We start from the raw sequence: 22,266 nt of genomic DNA on the forward strand, positions 1-22,266 counted from the left end.
AGACTTTCAGTGGATGTTTACTCAACACTGTATCAAAATCTATCGAGATCATTCCATCTCTGGAAAAACTCAGTTTATCTGAGGAAATAGACAAGTACTTTTAAAAACAGACTAAGTGTTACAGTACAGGTGTCTGTTTGATGCTCTTGAGAGCAGGATGATGAAAAGAATTAATTTAGTCTGGGATCGATCTACTTGGTTATGAAGTTTCCCATGATGGATGGCTTCTGATTTACTTTTTTATTTTCATTGGGATGTGGATCGAGACTTTCAGAGTTTCTGAAACTTTATTGCACCGCTCCAAAGAAACCCCAAGGAAAAGGCATTTAAAACAAGACCTTTGATTCCACATTTGTTTATTTTTCTCCTCTGTCAAAGGAAGACATGGATGAGACTTACAGGAAGTATGCAAGATGTAACTTTGTCTGGGCTGGAAGACGGGGCGCGTTTAGAGTAGGAGCCAAGTGGGACTTGGGGCAGGCTTGGGAAATCGGGCACATTCTCACACCTCACCTGGATGTCTTCAGAGAATGGCTGCATTGTTTAATCTGAAATAAGTTTCCAGAACATTAGAGACCTGCATGTAAGTATGAACAAATTAAAATACAGGTGATTGTAAGAGCATTTGTTATTTTGAATTTGATGCCTGGAGCAACTGTTCATAACTGTGTGTAGTTACTGATTTTTAGATCTGTGTGCGATCAGTGAGACAATTATCTTTTGAGTCCTATCCTATTCAACTCAGATCAGAGCTCTGTAATAGTGAGTATTGCCAGTGACACATACTTATTGACCCAAATGACTGTCACAGAAATGAGAAGCAATAGGTCTATCCTTAGACTTTATGAAAACAAAATTCTCCTCAATTCTAAACTGGCAGGAGACTAGCCCTGCAGAAAAGAGAGGAAGTGTGGGTTATGGTTAGAGTGGAGGAAATCTGGAAGCTGATTCTGTTTCATGGTCCAGCATTAACTTCTTGTAGACTTGATCTCATGACTGCCAGTCGAGAATAAAAACTATCAATGGATCATGCTAACTGGTAAGTTTGAGTCTAAACATTTCCAAGGTTTTTAGGAGAAATCATGACTTTCCCAAGACAAAGCCTTCTTTTCACTTTGATCTTAATATTGACCATGGTATTTAAAAATAACTCTCCTCTTCTGTTGCTTTCTACAGTCAAACAGATATCCCATTCAAGATACAGGACTCCCTAAAGGTATGTACAGGTAATATAACTACTTGAACTTGTGATGATTTTAATAACTTGAACAAAACACTACTCAAAGTAATTTTTCATTACTTAAAATTGTAAAGCAGATATAAGCTGATAGTTTAACTCATGACTTGTTACATGATTATCTAGAAATAAACTTTCTTAGTAAAATCTGTAAATTATTTCACGACAAATTATACAGTAAATTCCTAACAGGGGCCAGGTACAGTGGTTCACACCTAGCACTCCTAGCACTCAGGGAGGCCAAGACAGGAGCATCACTTGGGGGCAGGAATTCCAGACAAGCCAGAATGAGACTCCATCTCCACAAAAAACAGAAAATTACCTGGGTGTGGTGGTGCATGCCTGTAGTCCCAACTACCCAGGAGGCCGAGGCAGGAGAACCACTTGAGCCCAGGAGTTGGAGGTTATAGAGAGCTATGATGATGCCTCTGGACTCTAGCCTGAGCAACAGGTGGAGACTCAATTTTTCTTTTTTTTTTTTGAGACAGAGTCTCATTTTGTCCCCCTCAGTAGAGAGCTGTGGCATCATAGCTCACAGCAAGTTCAAACTCTTGAGCTCAAGTGATTCTCTTGTCTCAGCTTCCTGAGTAGCTGGAACTACAGGCACCTGCCACAATGCCTGGCTATTTTTAGAGATGGGGTGTCGCTCTTGCTCAGGCTGATCTCGAACCTGTGAGCTTAGGCAATCCACTCTCCTCAGCCCCGGGGAGTGCTAGGATTACAAGTGTAAGCCACTGCGCCCAGCCTAAAAAAAAATTCTTAACAGAAATAGAGTGACGTTAACCAGGATTCTGGGTTGTAAGGGAAACCTAATTCAAATTCATTTAAAAAGGCAGGGGAGGCTGGGCAATGGGAGTGAGGGGGGCACGCCTATAATTCTAGCACTCTAGGAGGCTGAGGCAGGTGAATGGCTTGAGCTCAGGGGTTCAAGACCAGCCTAACCAAGAGGGAGACTCCATCTCTGCTAAAAATAGAAAAGCCAGCTGGGCATTGTGGCAGGCACCTGTAGCCCCAGCTTCTGGGAAGGCTAAGGCAAAGGAGCGGCTGAGCCCAAGAGGCTGAGGATGCTGTGAGCTACGGTGATGCTACAACACTCTAGCCAGGGCTGCAGAGTGAGACTCTATCTCAAAAAAAAAAAAAAGGCAGGGGAGGGACTTACTGGCTTAGGGGCTTCTGGGTGCTGTTGGATAAGCATGGAGCCTATTTCCAGGCTCGATGTCTCCATCCTTGGCTCTGTCTTCTGTGCTGGCTCCATTCTTGGGTAGGATTTCCTTCTCCGCATGGAGGGAAAGGTGGTCACTAGCGCCTCCAGCTTACATGGTGCTGCTCCAGGTGGGGAGAGGGAGTCTTTCTCCCGGCAGTGTGCATGCATGCTTTTAGAGATGATTGTGATTGGGCTGTTTAAGTCATGTGCATGCCCATCCCTAAAGCAATCACTGTGAACAGAAGGATTGAGAATTTTGGCCAGGTCTGAGCCTTGAGAGCAGGTTGGGAAGCAGCATGGGTAGATTTTACCCAAGCTATACCAAGCAAAGAATGTTCTGTGGCTAAAGGGGCAAGGGATGCTTATCAGCTCCCGAAGCAAACCTGAAATGTTATTGTTTATAATCTATAGACTCATGTTTTGAGGATGGTGTAGACTCAATGGCTAGACCCTCCCCTTTCACAAAACCTCCCCTGCAGGGCAGTCAACAAGGCCATGCTCCCCATGTTCCATTGCTAAGGGCGAGATGCTGTTGTCACAGTGGAGCATCTGCCTTGCATTCTACTGTCAGCCCAGAGATGAGAGGTGGGTGGGGTGGGGTGAGGGTGGAGACAACAGTCAGGTCTGACCAGCTTCAGAGATGGCAAGGGCACCGGCTTCCTGGTCTCTGTGGACAGGCAGGCCTGCCCAGCTCATGCTGATGTGAGTTTTCCTAGCGCAGTGGTTTAAACCTTCCTAATGCCGTGACCCTTTAATACAGTTCCTCATATTGTGGTGACCTCCAACCATAAAATTATTTTCGTTGCTACTTCATAACTGTAATTTTGCTACTGTTATGAATCGTAATGTAAATATCTGATATTCAGGAACCCCCCCCTTTGGGGGTCGTGACCCACAGGTTGAGAACCGCTGTCCTAGTGGTTCTGGTGGTGCCTCCCCACCAGGGCCAACGTGTTGGTAAGTCCGTGGTGTGGCCAAGCCTCTCCTCCTCATCCTTTCCTACCCTGCACCCCTCTCCTGCTCCCTGAAATGACACCACTAGAGTGTCATTTCTTTTCTGTTCTGTCCCTGTCCCTGGAGTGGTAGTGATATAAAAAAAGAGACTGAAGCCAGGTTTGAGCCCAAACCCTGGCTGTACCAGGGGAGGCTTCTGGCAAGCTCCCTTCCCCCTCGCTGTCTCCGTGAATGACCTGTAAGCCTTCTGCGTCCTGCCTCCTGGTACTGTCCAATTCAGCAGGAAGCAGAAGGCAACAGGGGCAGATGGAGGCGATCTTGGGCAGTGATCCTTAGACTTCAGTGTGAAGAAGAATCATCACGGGAGTGGGTTTAAAATGCAGATTCTCGGCTCCACTGCCTCCAAATCACTTCCCGGCGGAGGTGGGGTTAGGCCCCAGAATCTGCCTTTTATCTCCTACTTGTGTGGTTAGGAGGCAGACCCCACTTTGAAGCCCTCCCTAGGAAGCTTCAAGAAATATAGATGAGGGAAGCAAACAGCAGCTCAACTGCCTGGCTCTGAGTGGCCTCTGCAAGTGACTTCAGGTCTCAGGGTCTCACTTTTCTCATCAGTGTGTTGGGGAGGACACGGTTAGCATCTGCCTCCCAGGGCACTTCTAACAACGGGATGAATGAGTCTAGAACGGTGCCTGGCACACAGGAGCGCCAGACAGGTGTGGAGGGAAATCCGGCCAATGAGTTGTGAAAAATCAGAGCCGAGGACTGTCAGTAGCTTTCAGGCAGAGTGGCCGAGTGAAACTGCCTTAGAAAAAGGCAGCACCACAGTGGCCCCTACGGGGCAATGTCATGGTGTGATCTGGCTCAAGATCTTTTTTTTTTTTTAATCACCCTTAAGTGTGATTTCCTGTTTTGAACAAAAAGACTGTCGCTTAGCAATCTGGCCCTATAGTGACTGTACAATGGGGTTTCTCCTAGAATTTGATTTCTACAAAGTCTTCATAAACAATAAATAGATGAATCATTCAATCCTTCACTTCACCCTACCTTTTGAATCCTGAGTTAAATGATTCTCTATTTAAAGCTTTATAACGTTAAACATTTACATGATGCTAAAAAAATTTTTTTTAAAACATACTATGTGCCTGTCAACTTTCAAGTTTAGAGAATGGTCTTGAATTTTGTGACTACAGAGTGACTCCCAGATATGATGGAACAAAATCGGTTTTTAACTCTTCTTGTACAATCTCTACCAAGAATGGGGAGACTGAAGTTAACACATACGTAAAACAACCCAAGAATGGAATTCTTTCCAAACAGTTCATTGTGAAAGATGTTAAACATTTACCACGCATATCAAGTTCCTTTGCCTTTCACTGGCAGCCTGAACTTTAACCAATGGAACTGAAATGGTTTGGATTTGACCTTTAAGAGGATGAGCTGTCAAGGCAAACATTATCCCACTCTGCTGTGTGAAAGGCTTAGTAAGTGCACTGTCAGACGGATGAGTGAACACAGTGGAATCTGAGGTGATGCTGCTACTCACGGGAGAATGGGTTCTGATTGCCTTCTCTTCACTCCATTGGTAAGGGAGGGATCCCACCCTAGAATTATGGGAATGGCCAGACACAGGACACTGGCCCCAGGATAGATGAGATGGACAGAGGGTGCTGTGTACCCTGCAAGGCCACCTGCGGGTCCACCTGGGAGCAGAGCAAACAGCCAGGAGCTGTACCAGGCAGGCTTTGTGGTAGCAAGATGGTGGGGTGCCCCCCCCATTCTCAAGGGGGGTTGTGACTGGCTTGTTTGAATGGGATGAGAGAACCGAAGCCCACTACTCAAGGGTAAGAAGCGTACCTGGTCCCTTTGCATTGTTTACGGAGGGAACTTTAGCCATAGGAACAGAATAAGAAGGGCATCTTGTGCTGAGGCCATTCAGGACCCTCCCAAATTTACTAGATGTCAAGGCAGCACATAAATTGAGTCTTGGTTTTAGGTCTTATAGCACAGTTCACCTGTAGGTGCCTTGATGTCAATTCAAACCTTGCTGATGACTGAGACTTCTAGGGAAGCAAAGTAGCCACTGGACCAGGAAAGAGAGGGCAAATGGCCATTAAAGACATGAAAAATAGGCGGCGCCTGTGGCTCAATGAGTAGGGCGCTGGCCCCATATGCCGAGGGTGGCGGGTTCAAACCCAGCCCCGGCTGAACTGCAACCAAAAAATAGCCGGGCATTGTGGCGGGTGCCTGTAATCCCAGCTGCTTGGGAGGCTGAGGCAGGAGAATCGCGGAAGCCCAAGAGCTAGAGGTTGCTGTGAGCTGTGACATCATGGCACTCTACTGAAGGCGGTAAAGTGAGACTCTGTCTCTACAAAAAAAAAAAAAAAAAAAAGACATGAAAAATAATGCTGGGTGGCACCTGTGGCTCAAAGGAGTAGAGCACCAGCCCCATATATCGGAGGTGGTGAGTTCAAACCCCGCCCCGGCCAAAAAACTACAAAAAAATAAAAATAATGCCCACAACCCATGGATGGATTAGTAAACTGTGGTATATATATACCATGGAATACTATTCAGCCATAAAAAAGGAGACTTTATATCTTTTGTGTTAACCTAGATGGCTCTGAAACACATTCTTCTTGATAAAAGTATCACCAGTATAGAAAAGCAAGTATCTGATGTACTCAATACTAAAATGAAGCCCACCAAATGAAAAACTCAGTTCATTTCAGGTTGAGGGGAGAGTAGAGGAGGGAGGGGGATGGGTGTGCTCCCACCTAGTGGGCACAGTGGGTGTGGGACATGACTACAACAGGGACTTGGCCTAACACGTGCAAATTGTAACCTGATTGTTTGTACTCTCATATTAATCTGAAATTTTTAAAAAGGAATAAAACAGTAAAAATAAAAATAAATTTTAAAAAACCTACAAACTTCAGAAGTGACCCCCTCTATGGCTAGTGAGGGCAATGGAGTTTGTGGCATTGGTGAAAGGCAGGTGTCCTCAAACTGTTTAAACAGGGGGCCAATTCACTGTCCCTCAGACCATCGGAGGGCCGGACTATAATTAAAAAAAAAAACTCTGAACAAATTCCTATGCACACTGCACATATCTTATTTTGAAGTAAAAAAAAAAACAGGAACAAATACAATTCACACCACTTCATGTGGCCCGCGGGCCGCAGTTTGAGGACGCCTGGTGTAAGGAGTGCCCTTCCCCAGAGTTTATGGTTTTAAATTCATTAATGCCTGTGGCAATAGTGACACTGAGTAACTTAAATACATTTTTGGGGAGCCCCTCATACCTCAATCACATCTGCTGCCTGAGACTTACAAAGGAGTTAGAAATTTCACTGAATGGTTTCAAGGCCAGCATCGTGTATTCTGAGAAGAGAGATAAGTGTCTTGGTCACTACCAGAAGCATCTAGAACTCCAAAGGGGATAGGGCATGTGCTGGGAGGCCACGTGTTGTGGCCTTAGTGTGTGTAGGGACAGCTGTTACTTTGGTTTATGTGTTGGGCATCAGTGAGGCAAGAGATTCCCAAAGTTCTTTAGAGTGCAATTCTCAGGCAGCAGCCCAAATTTTATAAGGCCTGTGCAGATGAGGTTGTTGGCCAGGGCATCAGGTGATAAGATCATGTTCCAAGTGTGGCTAATTTTACTGACCCCTGGCTCCCATCCTTTGTCAGGGGTATCCAATAAAGGCTAATGGATGGAAAGCAGCAACTGTCCACTGAGCTCCATCATGTATGATGGTGGCAGTGTCATCTGTAAAGTCTGCAAACTGCCATTGCTATTCACACAGTTGCTTTGATGAGGCTCCCCAGGCTCGGCACCGGTAGCACAGTGATTACGGTGCCGGCCACATACACTGAGGCTGGTGAGTTCAAACCCAGCCCAGGCCATCTAAACAACAACTGCAACAAAAAAATTGCTGGGTGTTGTGGTGGGCACTTGTAGTCCCAGGTACTTGGGAGGCTGAGGCAAGAGAATCTCTGAAGCCCAAGAGTTTGAGGTTGCTGTGAGCTGTGATGCCACAGCACTCTACCCAGGGCGACATAGTGAGACTCTGTTGAAGAAAAAAGAAGAAAAGAAGGGGCTCCCCAGATATCTTAGGAGTCTGGGAGGGTGGGACTTTTCTGCACTATGGGCCTTAGCAAGGAATAGGGAAGGACACCGCACCCTGCAGATGGACTGTGTTAGAGGGCCCAGGTTTGGCTCCATCCTGTATTGAGGAAGCCTCAGTAGCTGTACAAGATGCTGCTTCCAAGCCCCACGGCACAATGGGTGGTGGTGTGTGGAAGGTCATGAGCTCGAGGGTGGTGAAAGCCTGGGTTTCCAGGAAGCTGGGTGTGCAGCCAGCAGCTGCTACTCTGATGACACGTAGAGCAGGGCCTAGGAGGGCAGCTTCTTCCATGAGAAGCCTACGGATAACTTAGGGCCATGGGTGGTCCCAAGTCTTCAGGAGGAGTGAGAGGCGGCTGCTAAACCCCTCCAGTGAAGGAGTCCCTGCAGGACTCACAGCAGTGCCTGTTGTAGAGGGGTGGGAGGTCAGATTTATGATGAGTTGATTTGTGAACAGTAGCATCAGTGAGATTAAGAAGAATCTGTAAATGAGGAATATCGTGTCACTAGAATCCCCAAAGAACTAAAAAATACTGGATTTGTGTTAACATGGTGGGTGCAGAGAGGGCCAGGGAGGGAGTAGCCTTTGGACACCAGTCATATTAGGAATTTAACCAACGTGGTGGGGGTCTTACTCTCTTGTGGTGCAAGAGCCCATTCCTTTTGGGGATGAAGGTGAACTTCTACTGATAGGAAATAAGCACCAAATAGAACATATTAGCCAAATCTATAATAGCAAAGTATTTCCTAGTTGCTGATTGGACGCAATCAGCGATCTCAGTCGTACTGGTCTTTGGGTATGGGAACCTTCAAGGGCAGGGCCGAAGCTGTAAGGCTGCAGTGATCCCCCAGGAAGCACCATTCGTTTTTTTCCAAGTTTATGAACAGGCCTAACTAGGCTGTTCAGTGGAGAAGCAGTTGAGATGACCACCCTTCACTCGTTAGATCTTTTACAGGGTCTCACTCTGTCACCCAGGCTAGAGTGCAGTCGTGAGACCATAGCTCACTGCAACCTCAAACTCCTGGGCTCAAGCGATCCTCCTGCCTCAGCCTCCCGAGCAGCTGGGACTAGAGGCATGTGCCATTAGGCTGGGCTAAATTTTTTTATTTTTCTGTAGAGACAGGATCTTGCTCTTGCTCATGCTAGTTTTGGACTCCTGGCCTCAAACAATTCTCCTTCCTCCTCAGCGTCCCGAAGTGCTAGGAGTACAGGTGGGTGCCACTTTGCCGGGCCTGCTCAGTAGGTCTGATATAGGGCCTTTTGATCTTCAAAGGCCCTGTTTTAATTTACATTAAGACGTATTAATTATTTTAACTTGGGGATCAATAGGACCTCATTTAGTTAAGCCAACTCGTAGTTGTCAAAATTTTGATTTAGTATTAATTTACAAGGTCAGCGCATCCAGGCCCGCTATAAGATATTTTAGGACAATGGGTCCTATAACCATGGGAAATATAGGAAAAACAATAATTCTGATGGTGAGGGTGAGGCATAGCTGTTTGTCCACTACTTATATTCAGTACCTCCCCTAAGATGGTAGGGGCACGGTGTTGAAATTGAGCGGCATCTCCAAATATAACTGTTAATTTGAGCCCCGGTACTGATTAAGTCCATGAAGGTTTGCCAATGAGTCCGTTGTAGTAGCTGTTAAAGGTAATTCGACAAACCTGTGTTGTCGAACACAAAGCCAGTCTGCCCTTCTTGATCTTTTTACTATTTAAATTATTTTAGTGAATTTTGGATTTCCAATTGGGTCAAACTTGGGGGCTCTATTTCAGGGTTTTTTTTGTTTTTGGTTTTGTTTGTCTCCTCTCCTGTATCCAGGTTTCTTTTCTGTCTTTTTTTTATGCCCTTTTTTTCCAGCCCCTGGATATATTTGGGGAGCACAGCAGTCTTCTCTACTATGCTCATACTTAACACATTTCTTCCCCCGGAGAACCTTACATCGGGCTGGTCAGGATTGGGGGCCTTCCCTGTGGTAACTCACGTGCTCTCACGTGGTTAAGGTCTCCGGGCTCACATCAGATTTGCATCGTCCTTTACTGTGCTCAGGGATCCAGGGACTTCCCATTTAAGTCCAAAGATCAGGTTCTTTGTTGCGGCCTGGGTGTAAGTGGAGGGCTGGGCCCATAACCCAGAGGTTGATGGACCAAAACCAAGCTCTGCTATGGCCCTGTCTTTTCTGCCACATAGGTTTCTAAAAAATTAATAATTTATTTTATGCAGTGTTTTCCTCTCTCTTACAAATTCTTTCCAAATATTTTGGAGTTCTAGCCACGTACAGTTGTGGCTGTCCGTTCTTGTTTCCATCTGTTTCTATCCATGATGGGGACCTTTGGGGAAAGGGACGGGGTCTGTGGCAGCCACCTCTCCCTCCAGGGAATGTCAGTCAGCCTCCCTGGGGTGGGGTCCTCATCCAGGCAGGTGGATTTGTCTGTAGCCTGGGTCCCTACAGGGCCGGGGCCCCTCGCCCTTGCCCTGCCGGAAAGTAGCAGTGCTGAGTTAAGCGAGAGCAGCTGAGCATGAATGCCTCTGCTTCTTTCCTTTCCTTTCCTTTTTTTTTTTTTTTTTTTTTGCAGTTTTTGCCCGGGGCTGGGTTTGAACCCGCCACCTCCAGCATGTGGGGCCCCTGCCCTACTCCTTTGAGCCACACGCCCAACTGCCTCTTTTCTTTCTTCACCAGAGCCCGGCCCACACCTGCCATAACTGTGCTCCTCCTTGCCCTGGGGCATTGGAAGGACACAGGGGAAGCAGCAGGAGGGGACAGGCAGCGTCACTGCCCTTGTCTGAACCATGGCAACCAAGGTGCTGGGTGGTGGAATTCCCCCCTGGAGTGGTGGTCTCCTTCGCTTCTGCAGACCTCACAGAGGGCCATCTCCACTGTTTTCCCAGGGGTGCACACCCACAAAAAATGTCTCTGTGGCTGCGCCATGGCCAGTGCAGTGCCCAGGGAGATGCAGTGCTGGGAGAGCTCTCCGAGGAGAGCCCCTGCCCTCCCACGTAGGAGCCTCCTGCCCAGCACCGGCTGGAGCCAACTGACAACACAACTGGGGCCACTCAGCACACAGTGGAGATAGCAAACCCTCAACAGAGACAACTGCAGCACCGCACAGGCCAAAGCGCACGTCTGCTGGCAGTTGGCAGCTCCCTCCAGCAGCCTGCACCGGGATTAGTTGCCAAGAGCAGTGAAGGGACACGGCCCGAATGTTCCCATCATTGTTGGGTCAGCCTGCTTGTGGTGTCCAGTTTTGATCACCTCCTCTTCACCCCTGGAAAGGGAGGGTTGCTGTCCTGGGATTACAGAGATAGCCAAACACACCCCCCCGACACTGGGTAGATGAGACCAATAGCGGTTTCTGGGTCACAGCTGGGGAGCAGGACACTGCCTGCACACCGGCTCATCCAGGTGTTATACTTGGGAACAGAGTAAACAACCAAGGGACCTGTGAGTCTGGCATTGTAGTACCAAAAGGGCAGGGTGCCTCCTGTCTCCACTGGAGGATATGATTGGCCTGTTAGAATCATTCCGTAGCTGGTGGGAAACAGAAACCTACTATTCTGAAATAAGCAGGAATTGTGTCTGATCCCTTGAGAGGGATCACTGTTTAGCGAGGGGACTTTCTCCTGGGAAGCAGAGGTGGTGGGGAAACTTGCAGGCAGGCCCTCCTGATGTACTAGGCGTCAAGGCGGCATGTGATACGGCGCCTTCATTTTAGGTCTTACACCGCAGCTTTATCCAGCTTTGTGTCTTTTTTCCTCCAGCTGAGGAGTGCAATACAATTACTTTGGAAGAATGTCCACCAAATTCTGATATGCAACAGCAGGTAAGAATCATTTCAACTTTATTTTTACCCTTAGAGTGTTGCAGGAAGTATCTTAGCTTTAAAAATAAAGAATGAGGAATAAGATTTCTAGATAATAAGTTTGAAAATGACTTCTAAGCATCCCAGCAAGGTAGCTTGTCTATAGAACTTTCGTTACTTCTGATGAGCAGGGTAGCTTTACTCCATTCTTTGAAATACTTATCAGTGCTAGTGAGTTCGAAAGGAGAGTTGTTTTCTCTCCCTTGCAGTTGGTACGCTGTGGATGGTGAAATTTTTTAAGACACCACAAAACTATATACGTTTTTGTAATGGTTTATGAAACCTTTTAAGATAACAGCTGTCAAATTTTGACATATTATTTCTATTGTCTTTTTCCAAAAAGCAAACATATGTATTGTGTTATGATTATGAAAGAATGTTTGTTATTTTAAAGTTCAGATTGTGCAAAAAAAACACAAAGGCACAAAAAAATATTGAGATTTGCCTGCCATCCCTCTGTTCACCTTTAGTAAGTGTCCTTCCAGAGGCTTCCTTGGGTCACCATGTGCTTCCGTTACCTCTTGTACCAGCCCGTCCCCTTCTATTCACTCACTTGAAGTTCATTAGCAAAATTGCACAGTAACCTCCCATGTGCTGAACTCTATTTAGAGCATTAAATAGCTCAAAAAGTATGTCTTGCCTCAAGACAGCCTGGTTTGGTTCTACTCCCTCCATAACACCAAGTTAATTTTTAACAAAGTTTCGTTTGATCTTGCTTTAAAAACATCTATCTGTACTAAAACTTCAATAGTAATATTTTGAGGTTGTCAAATCACCTCTGTAACAAAGCAAAGTTAGACAACAGTTGATAGATTAAACAATATGACATACAACCTCGAGAATTATCAGCGGTGCTACTTTTAACTTTATTTGGGGGAAATCATCGGTCATTGACTGTGAATAACAAATGCTGACTCTTTTTCCTTGGGATTACAATCTAATGATTGGCTTCTGTAGTGACTGAATTTAAACTGTTTTAGCGAACTGAAAAGTATACATTTTTGCCTTTCTTTTAATCCTAGTTTTTTAAACAAAATTTTACTGCTCACAGTTTTTGAAACTCATAGACTCCTTGTAGATAAAAGAATGCTACCTGGTTTATTTAGTTTACCTTTAGGGATTTTCCAACCATTTAAGATTAGATACAAACTACACATTACATGGAGCACGCTGTTCATCATTTTTCCCACTTTTAGCATTATAATTCTGACCATATTAAGCAAAGACCGTCCTAAAAGATGACAATGTATTTATCAACCAAAAAAAGGTGGGAAAGACCTACTTAAGATGTTTAAGGTTCTATTTTAAAACAGAATGTCTTTTATTCCAATAAAAAGTTGGACTGTAAGCTAGCTACAGTTTGTTATTTCTTCGTATAATCTATAGGATTTGTTTTAACTGCTAGACTCTGAGAACTGAGTCTTTGAAACCAACTTGGCAGTTAGAACAAAGAAAACTCTAGGGAAGAATCTTTTTAAAAAAAGAGAAAAACCAACCCACGCTCCTTTTTCTATAGCTCAGACATTAAAAGCAAGCTGGAAATAGGGTCTTTAGAATATTTATTAACTGCCCTTTCAGTGATTTGTATATTTTATTATAAGACTAAAATCCACTTCGACTAAGGCTTAATTTTAGCTTCCTTTTGTTGGATAATGTAGAAGAAAAACGCTGTAGTGTCCTGGTGCCAGAAATTAAATTCTGACATTTCAGACAATTTCATTTTGATCCTTTTTTAGAGACAAGGGCCATTCTGTTGCCCAGGCTGCAGTGGAGTACTGTGGTGCAGTCATAGCTCACTGCAGGATCAAAGCCCTGGGCTCAGGCGATCCTCCCGCCTCCGCCTCAAGAGTAGCTGGGACCGCAGGTATATGCCACCCCTCCAGGCTCCAATAGAATTTCATAAAAAACTCTTTACTTTTACTCATTGAAAATCTATATCCCATCTACTGAAACTATTTTACTTCTACAGTGGATTACAACTGATATTTATTGAGCATGTACTCTGAGAACAGATATGAACTGGGAATTCTTAGGTATTATAAAGGCAGGCGGGGGAGGAGAGAGCTAAGATCCCAGGCAGAGCTGACGGGCTTATGGGAGAGGCAGCCCACACAGTTCAGTCCTCGGATATTTAAACAATATACATTTCCTAAGACCTGTATCAATCAATAAAGTTTTAACCACTTTAACTGTATGTACAAGTGTAGTAAGTGATGGTAAAGAAGAAAGTTTGTAGGCAAGAATCCATTCCAAAAGGCGTCTGATGTGATAAAATAAACATAAGGAAAATAATAACAAATAGGATGCTAAGTTGGAGTTAGAGGTTATGGAAAGAATGTTTTTTATTTAGAGACAGAGTCTCACTACGTTGTTCTTGGTAGAGTGCTGTGGCATCACAACTCACAGCAACCTCCATCTCTTGGGCTTAAGAGATTCTCTTGCCTCAGCCTCCCAAGTAGCTGGGACTACAGGTGCCTGCATTAATGCCCAGCTATTTTTAGGGATCAGCTATTTTAGACACTCTTGCTCAGGCTGGTCTTGAACCTGTGAGCTCAGGCAAGCCACCTGCCTCGGCCTCCCACAGTGCTAGAATTACAGGCATAAGCCACCGTGCCTGACTTATTTTTGTTGTTGTAGTTGTCATTGTTGTTTAGCAGGGTCGGACTGGGTATGAGCCCACCAGCCCTGGTGCTTGTGGCTAGCGCCCTAACCACTGAGCTATGAGCGCTGAGCCTTTTTGCTCACAATTGTATCTTCAATGTTTAGTAACAGTAGATCTCAATAAATCCGTACTGGGAGGACGCTCCCTGGGATGTCGCGGAAGGAAGGGTCTCCACCCTCAGGAGGCACAGCGGTTGAGGGTGAGGAACACAAAGACACTGGTGGGTTTGTTCATTCAGATGCTGCTGGGACCTTTCTGGAAGGGAATCAGGCGTATGGACAAAAATCCACCTGCAACAGTTATGAGAACATTTATACAGTTCTCTGAAGACATTAAGGTAGCAAAGAAATATCAAGCTGTTACTTTAGAGTGTTGAAAAGTATAAAAAAAGCTTACTTCTTTTTTAGGATGGGAAACAAGGATTATACAAAGATAAGGAATCAGCAGGAATATATACATTAAAAATAATAGACAGTAGGGGGTAATCAATGGGATTTGTTTTCTCTATAGAAGGGGTAAATTTTCTTAGCAAAGTTTTTTTTTCTGAGACAGAGTCTCACTTTGTTGCCCTCAGTAGAGTGTGGTGGCATCACAACTCACAGCAACCTCAAACTCTTAAGCTCAAGCGATTCTCTAGCCTCAGCCTCCCAGGTAGCTGGGACTACAGGTGCCCACCACAGTGCCCGGCTATTTTTTGTTACAGTTGTCATTGTTGTTTAGCTGGCTTGGGCTGCGTTTGAACCCGCCAGCCTCGGTGTATGTGGCTGGCGCTGTAACCACTATGCAACGGGCACCGAGCCAGCAAATATTTCTTAATAACATATTTAGCAATATAGCACATAGATTTCCTTCAAGGAATTTGTAATGTGGCAGGGAAGATAAATATATGTGTGTATAATTTTGATAAATAGAGTCATCAAGGACACAGATAGATGAATTAACATATTTTTTTTTTAGACAGTGTCTAACTTTGTGGCCCTGGGTAGAGTGCCATGGCACCATAGCTCACAGCAACCTCAAACTCCTGGGCTCAAGTGGTCCTCCTGCCATGGCCTCCTGAGTAGCTGGGATTACAGGCACCTGCCAAAACGCCGGCTAGTTTTTCTATTTAGAGACTGAGTCTCACTGTTGCTCAGGCTGTTCTTGAAGTCCTGAGCTCAAGGGGTCCTCCTGTCTTAGCCTCCCAGAGTGCTAGGATTACGAGCATGAGCCACCACAGTCAGCCTTCATAATAATTTTTTGTATGTATTACACGTGTGAAATTTGGTAAATGAATAGATCTGAAAGGTTTTCACTACAAAAAGTAACTGTGTAGTTGGTGGGATTAAGCTTATTAGATTGATCGTGGTAATCATTTCACAATGTATACCAAAACATCATGTTGTGTACCCCAAATATATGCAGTTTTTATTTGTCAGTTATACCCTGCCAGCTAATAAAGGTGGGGGGAAATCAAATAGGAAAAAACAGAAAAAAAATTGAGTCCATCGCAAGTGATTGAAGGAGGTGAAAATTAAAAATAATATTCTATTTTCTGGATATGCCATAGTTTATCCATTTATCTACTGAAGGACAAGTTTGGGCACTTATGGATAAACCTGTGAGCAGATTTTTGTGTGACCCTAAGTTTTCAGCTCTTTGAATAAATCCCAAGGAGCACAATTGTTGGATTGTGTGGTAAGAGGATGTTTAGTTTTCTAAGAAACCACCAAACTCTCTTCAAAAGCGGCCGTGTCATTTTACGTTCCACGGGGAATGAATGGGAGTCCTGCTGCCCTGCGCCCTCACCAGGGTCGGGGCGTCAGCGTCTGGGTTTCAGCCATTCTGATGGATGTGTAGTAGCGTCTCACTGTTGTTTTAATTTGCATTTCTGTGATGACGTATGGTGTGGAACATCTTTTCATAACTTATTTGTTTATTTCATAGCTTTATTTATTTTTATGTCATCTTTGATTTATTTTTTAAAGATCTTTAGCCCATTTTGTAATCAAGTTGTTTGTGATCTTACTGTTGAGTTTTAAGAGGTTTTTTTAATACATATTTTAGATAATAATCCTTTATCTGCTGGAACTCTCACAAGTATTTTCTCCCACTCTGGCTTCTATTTTCCTTCTTTTGACAGTCTTTTACATAGCAGAAACATTTAATTTAATTTAATTATTTTATTTTATTTTGATAATAAAATATCAAAGAGACTCTGTCACCCTCGGTAGAGTACTTTGGCGTCACAGCTCACAGCAACCTCCGACTCTTGGGCTTAAGCAATTCTCTTGCCTCAGCCTCCCAGGTAGCTGGGACTATAGGCGCCCACCACAATGCCCACCTATTTTGGGGTGCAGTTGTCATTGTTGTTTAGCTGGCCTGGGCCGAGCTTGAACCTGCCAGCCTCAGTGTATGTGGCTAGTGCCCTACTCACTTAGCTACGGGTGCCGAACCAAAACATTTAGTTTTAATTAAGTCATTTTAATGAAGTCCAGCTTATCAGTTCTTTCTTTCATGAATGTTTACTTTGGGGTTGTATCAAAAAGTCATCACCAAACTCAAGGTCATCTAGATTTTCTTCTTCTTCTTTTTTTTTGAGACAAAAGTCTCACTTTATTACCCTCAGTAGAGTGCCATTTTGTCATAGCTCACAGCAACCTCCAACTCTTGGACTCAAGCAATCCTCTTGCCTCAGCCTCCTGAGCAGCTGGGACTACAAGCGCCTGCTGCAATGCCCTATTTTTAGAGATGGGGTCTCTCTCTGGCTCAGGCAGTCACCCACTTTGGCCTCCCAGAGTGCTGGGATTATAGGTATGAGCCACCACACCGGGCTTAGATTTTGTTCTTTGTTATTATCTAGAAATTTTATGTTTTCCAGTTTACTAGTAGGTCTGTGATCAATTTTGAGTTAATTTTTGTGATGAGTATTAGAAATGTGTCTAAGATTCTTTTTTCTTTTTTTTTTTTTTGAGACAGACTCTCACTATGTCGCCCTCAGTAGAGTGCTGTAGCATCACAGCTCACAGCACCTTCAACTCTTGGGCTTAAGCAATTCTGTTGCCTCAGCCTACCAAGTAGCTGGGACTATAGGTGCCCCCCATAACACCTGGCTATTTTTTGGTTGCAGTTGTCATTGTTGATTAGCTGGCCCGGGCTGTGTTTGAACCCGCCACCCTTGGTGCTTATGGCCAGCGCTGTAACCACTGTGCTACAGGCACTGAGTCATAGGTTAATTTTTCTTGGTATTATTCCAACACCATTTGTTGGAAAAAAATAATTATCTTTTCTTCATTGTATTGCCTTTGTTCCTTTGTCAATGGACTTTGTGTCTATTTCTGGATTCTCTCTTTTCTTTCATTCTTCAATTTATTCCTTTTTAATACCACGTTGTTTCCATTACTGTTGCTTTAGAGTGAGGCTTGAGGTCTCCAGCTTTATTCTTTTCCTTCAATATCGTGTTGGCCGTTCTGGGTCTTTTCTTCTCCGTATAGACTTTAGAATCAGTTTATTAATATCCACAAGATAACTTGCTGAGATTTTGAGTGGGATTGCATTAAGTCTGTAGATCACCTGGGAAGACCTACCATCTTGACAACATCGAGCCTTCCTACCCATGATCAAGAAATGTCTCTCCATTTACAGGAATACCCCGTTTTATTGTGTGCTATTTTATTGCGCTCCGCCGATAGTGCAGTTTTTTACAAATTGCAGGTTCTGGCGATCTTGCATCGAGCACGGCTGTTAGCACCGTTTTCGCAGCACCGCGTGCTACTTTGTCTCTTTGTGTCACATTTTGGTAATTCTCACAGTATTTCAAACTTTTCCCATTATTATTATTTCCCATTATTATGGTGATCTGTGATCAGGGATCTTTGATGTTGCCATTATAATTGTTTTGAGGCCCAAAGACGCATCCAGACAAGGCGGGGAACTTAATGGATAAATGTGTGTGCTCTGACTGTCCAGGGACAGGCTGTTCTCCCTGCCCCCTCTGTCTCTCTCTCCTCAGGGCCGTGTATTCCCTGAAATGCAAAAATATTGAAATTAAGCCATTCATAACCCTACAGTGGCCTCTGAGTGTGAAAGGGAAAGAAAGAGTCACATATCTCTCACTTTAAATCAAAACCTAGAAACAGTTGAGCTTAATGAAGAAGGCATGTTGAAAGCCAAGACAGGCTGAAAAATAGGTCTCTTGCCCCAAACAGTGAGCCAAGTTGTGAATGCAAAGGAAAAATTCTTTTTTTTTCTTTCCAGTTTTTGGCTGGGGCCAGGTTTGAACCCGCCACCTCTGGTATATGGGGCCGGCGCCCTACTCCTTTGAGCCACAGGGGCTGCCCTTTTTTTTTTTCTTGAGACAGAGTCTCACTATGTTGCTCCAGATAGAGTGCCATGATGTCACAGCTCACAGCAACCTCAAACTCTTGGGCTTAGTGATCGTCTTGCCTCAGCCTCCCAAGTAGCTGGGACTATATGCGCCTGCCCCAATGCCCAGCTATTTTTTGGCTGCAGTTGTCATTGTTGTTTGGGAGGCCCGGGCCAGGTTCAAACCTGCCTGCTCTGGTGTCTGTGGCTGGTGCCCTAACTGCTGAGCTACAGGCACCAAGCCAAGGAAAAATTCTTGAAGGAAATTAAAAGTGCTATCCCAGGGAACACATGGATGATAAGAAAGCAATTATTCTTCTTCTTATCAAATCTTATTGCTGATATGGTGCAAGTTTTATTGGTCTGCATATAAGATCAAACTAGCCACAACATTCCCCCAAGCAAAAACCGAATCCAGGGCAAGGCCCTTCCTCTCTTCAATTTTCTGGAGGCCAAGAGAAGTGAGGAGGCTGCAAGAGTTGGTTCGTGACGTGTAGGGACAGAAGCCATTTCATAACAAAACAGTGCAAGGGAGGCAGCAGGTACTGATACGGAAGCTACAGTGAGTTATCCAGATCTCGCTGTGATCATTGATGAAGGAGTCTGCACCAAACAGCAGATTTTCAGTGTAGATGAAATAGCCTTCTATGAGAAGATTCCATCCAGGACTTTCCTAGCTGGAACTATCTAAGTATTTCATTCTGGGAGGAGCTAGTATAAATGACACTATGTTTTAAATTTCTTACTTGCAATGTTGCCTACAGTTCAGTGTTTTCCAAACTTCACATGATAACATAGGTTAGGAAGTCATAAAAATGTCCTCGGTTTCAACCAGCATTTCACCAATGAAATGTGTAGAATACCAAAAACTAAAATAGAAAATGTGCCAAAATGCTCTGCATGCAATAGAATTGTTTTTGTAAATTTATTGTTTCTACTGTACATTTCAAAAACACATATATTCATGGAAAATAGCATGACATATGCCTTTTCTTTTCTCTTTTTATTTTTTATTTTTTGAGACAGAGTCTTACTATGTCACCCTCGGTAGAGTGCCGTGGCCTCACACAGCTCACAGCAACCTCCAACTCTTGGGCTTAAGTGATTCTCTTGCCTCAGCCTCCCAAGTAGCTGGGACTACAGGCACCCACCACAATGCCTGGCTATTTTTCTGGGGAGTTTTTTTGGTTGTAGTTGTCATTGTTGTTTGGCAGGCCTGGGCTGGGTTCGAACCCGCCAGCTTGGGGTGTATGCGGCTGGTGCCCTACTCACTGAACTACAGGCACTGAGCCATGACATATGCCTTTTCTGTAGATTGTGGTCCCAAAAGTTGGAAAAGCCTCACACTAGACTGTGAACTTGTCAGGGACAGAGCGGCTGCTACTGCTTGTCTTTGCTCCCCGGTGTTGTGTATGGAGCGTGCACTTGCTGTAAAGGATGGGGGATTATTTGTTCAGGCAGTTTGTCCTGGGACCTGCTCAAAGCACTGGAACATGGTGGTGAACAAAACGCAGGGCCTCGCCATCAAGAACTGACATTCCGGTGGGCAGGGCAAAGGCACAGTGGGGTGGGACGGGTCACCAACATTGGCCCCAGAGCACCCGTCATGGAATTTCTGCAGCCCTGGCAGACAAATTACACTTCATAGTACCTCTGTTTCCCCATATGCAAAATAACGGGCGTAGTCAGGGGAGGCACAGCCCTAGCACCCACCTGCCAGGACTGTTGTGATGATGAAGCAAGTTAATATTTTTTAAGCTCTTGAAATCTTACGAGCACGGTTATTAATGTCTTCTAAAGAAGATGGACCATAATCAGATTTGTGCAGCACAGAGAGCGTGTCTGCAGGCAGCGGGGACAGGAGAGAAAAATAAAGCCGGAGAGGAGAGTAGGGGGTATCGTTGTGAACAGGAAACAAACTGAGCTGTGCGGAAGGTGCCCAGCCAGCGATGAATTTTAGGAAAGTGTTCCAAAAACCTGTGAAAGCATTCGATGTGGAGAGTCCCCAACATCGAGAGGCTTGTGCTAACTCAAGTTCAAGCAGCCTGCCTCTTCCGCTGCACAGGCAGTGGTGCAGGAATGGTCTGCAGAGGACACACGAGGCCATTCCTCCCTCCATAACCCACGCGCTCACCACAGAGTCTCGCCTGGGCATAGGCGCCCCAAGACTAGGGCTCTGAAGGGGTTTCCAGGACACTCAGGAAGTGCAAAGGGTGAAGAGTGGCAGGTCTCTGCTAAACCTCATTGCGGTTGTTGAGAACAGAGGGAGGAAAGTAGGGCCCAGTTGCGGGAACTCAGCCTCTCTGTCTCTTTCCTTCCTGCTCCCCAGTGAACAGTCTCCGGGAGGGCAAATTTGTTTTAAATCCTCATAGATGATTTTGATGTGGCCCACTCCCTTCCCCAAAATGAAATAATTCACCAGAAGAGATGACTGCCTGCCCAGGGATTAAATCCACCTATTCCACTGCAGGGTGGACAGGTGAGGGCTCTCAGTGTATGTGACCAGAATTTAAGTTGAAGTGACTGTGGGATTAGTCACAGATGTCCCCTTCGTATGCACATCATCTCACCACCCTACCTTTCCTACCCATTTTTGGGCAATCTGTGAGCCTGGCACACCCCTTTGCACGTAGAAAATGCTTCAAACAGTGGCCCCAGTAAGGGCAGGGGAATGGGGTGGGTCCTCCTGCTCCAGTGGCCACCCTGTGACTTGCACTACAGGCAGTCATGAGAGTTCTTGAGGACAGATCTAAAAAAAAAAATGGAAAGCGCCTGTGAGTGGCCCGGAGGAAAAGATCTAAGTTTTCTTACTAAAAGTTACTAGTACCCATCTATGATCTGCTCAAAACGAGGGCTCTGGGCCCTAACTGCATTGCATGTTGGAGTCACTTGGAGAACTTTTATACAACACCAGTGCCCGGCCCCATGCCCCAGAGGTGCTGGCCTCTGTGGTCTCGGGTAGGCTCTGAGCATCGATACTTCTTGAATGTCCTGGGGCTTTTCCAGTGCAGCCAGCGCCCAAGGCTGGGCTGGACCATGCCCAGAGGGTAGAGGAATTCGGGCGTGTTCAGGGCATTACCTCTCAGTTTGACACTCTGTCAGCTTTGCCTGCCTTCTGCCAGGTGTGGAGGGGGAATCGAGCAGCCTGGGTGGGCCTGATCCTGGAGTCATCTGCAGCAGTGAGGTCACAGGACAGTCCCTGAGTGCGAGAGAATATTCTCTGAGCCCCTCAAACCCTTCTCTGTCTCCTAGACTAAGGAGCACAGGTCTGAACATGCTGGTGTAATGTATTCCCTGAATGAAAGTTTGGACTATTTTAGATTTGTTCTTCCCCTAACTCAAGTGTATTTCTCATAGAGAGATTGTGCAGACTTCTAGGACATTAGTTGGGGGGGGAAGCTGTAGGATTTGGTCCAACTTTCTTACTTTGCAGATACGAAAACAGAGGCCCAGAGATATATTTTTTCTCTTTTCAGAAGCAAGTTATGTACCACATATGTCCTAGTTTGCTTGGGCTGCTGTCACCAAGTACCATAGACACAGAGGCTCGGACAGCAGAGGCTGGGAGTCCGAGGTCGAGGTATCAGCAGGCCTGTAGAGAGAATCTGTCCCAGGCCCCTTCCCGAGCTTCCAGGAGTCTGCTGATGATCTGTGGCTTTTCTTGGCGTGCAGAAGCATCACTCCCATCTCTGCCTTTGTCTTCACATGTCTGTGGCCAAATTTCCCCTTTTCCAAGGACGCTGGTCCTGTTGGATTAGAGCCCACCCTGAGGATGGCATTGTAACTTGATTACCTCTGTGAAGACCGGATCTCCAAGTAAGCTTGCATTCTGAGGTACTGTGGTTTAGGACCCCACATATAGATTGGGGGGAACACTA

General features: G+C 45.3%; 1 protein-coding gene across 2 annotated transcripts in view; it reads left to right on the forward strand.

The window, feature by feature from the left end:
* EDARADD (EDAR associated via death domain) overlaps nt 1-22,266 on the forward strand; it is a 68,802-nt gene that overhangs the window by 14,902 nt on the left and 31,634 nt on the right. For both annotated transcript variants that reach the window (XM_053604303.1, XM_053604304.1), the window contains exons 3-4: nt 1,177-1,216; nt 11,282-11,343. In XM_053604303.1, coding sequence (XP_053460278.1) covers nt 1,177-1,216; nt 11,282-11,343 — 102 coding nt within the window. The remainder of the gene's footprint in view (nt 1-1,176; nt 1,217-11,281; nt 11,344-22,266) is intronic.

The sequence above is a fragment of the Nycticebus coucang genome, chromosome 10, assembly GCF_027406575.1.
Source record: "Nycticebus coucang isolate mNycCou1 chromosome 10, mNycCou1.pri, whole genome shotgun sequence".
NCBI lineage: Eukaryota > Metazoa > Chordata > Mammalia > Primates > Lorisidae > Nycticebus > Nycticebus coucang.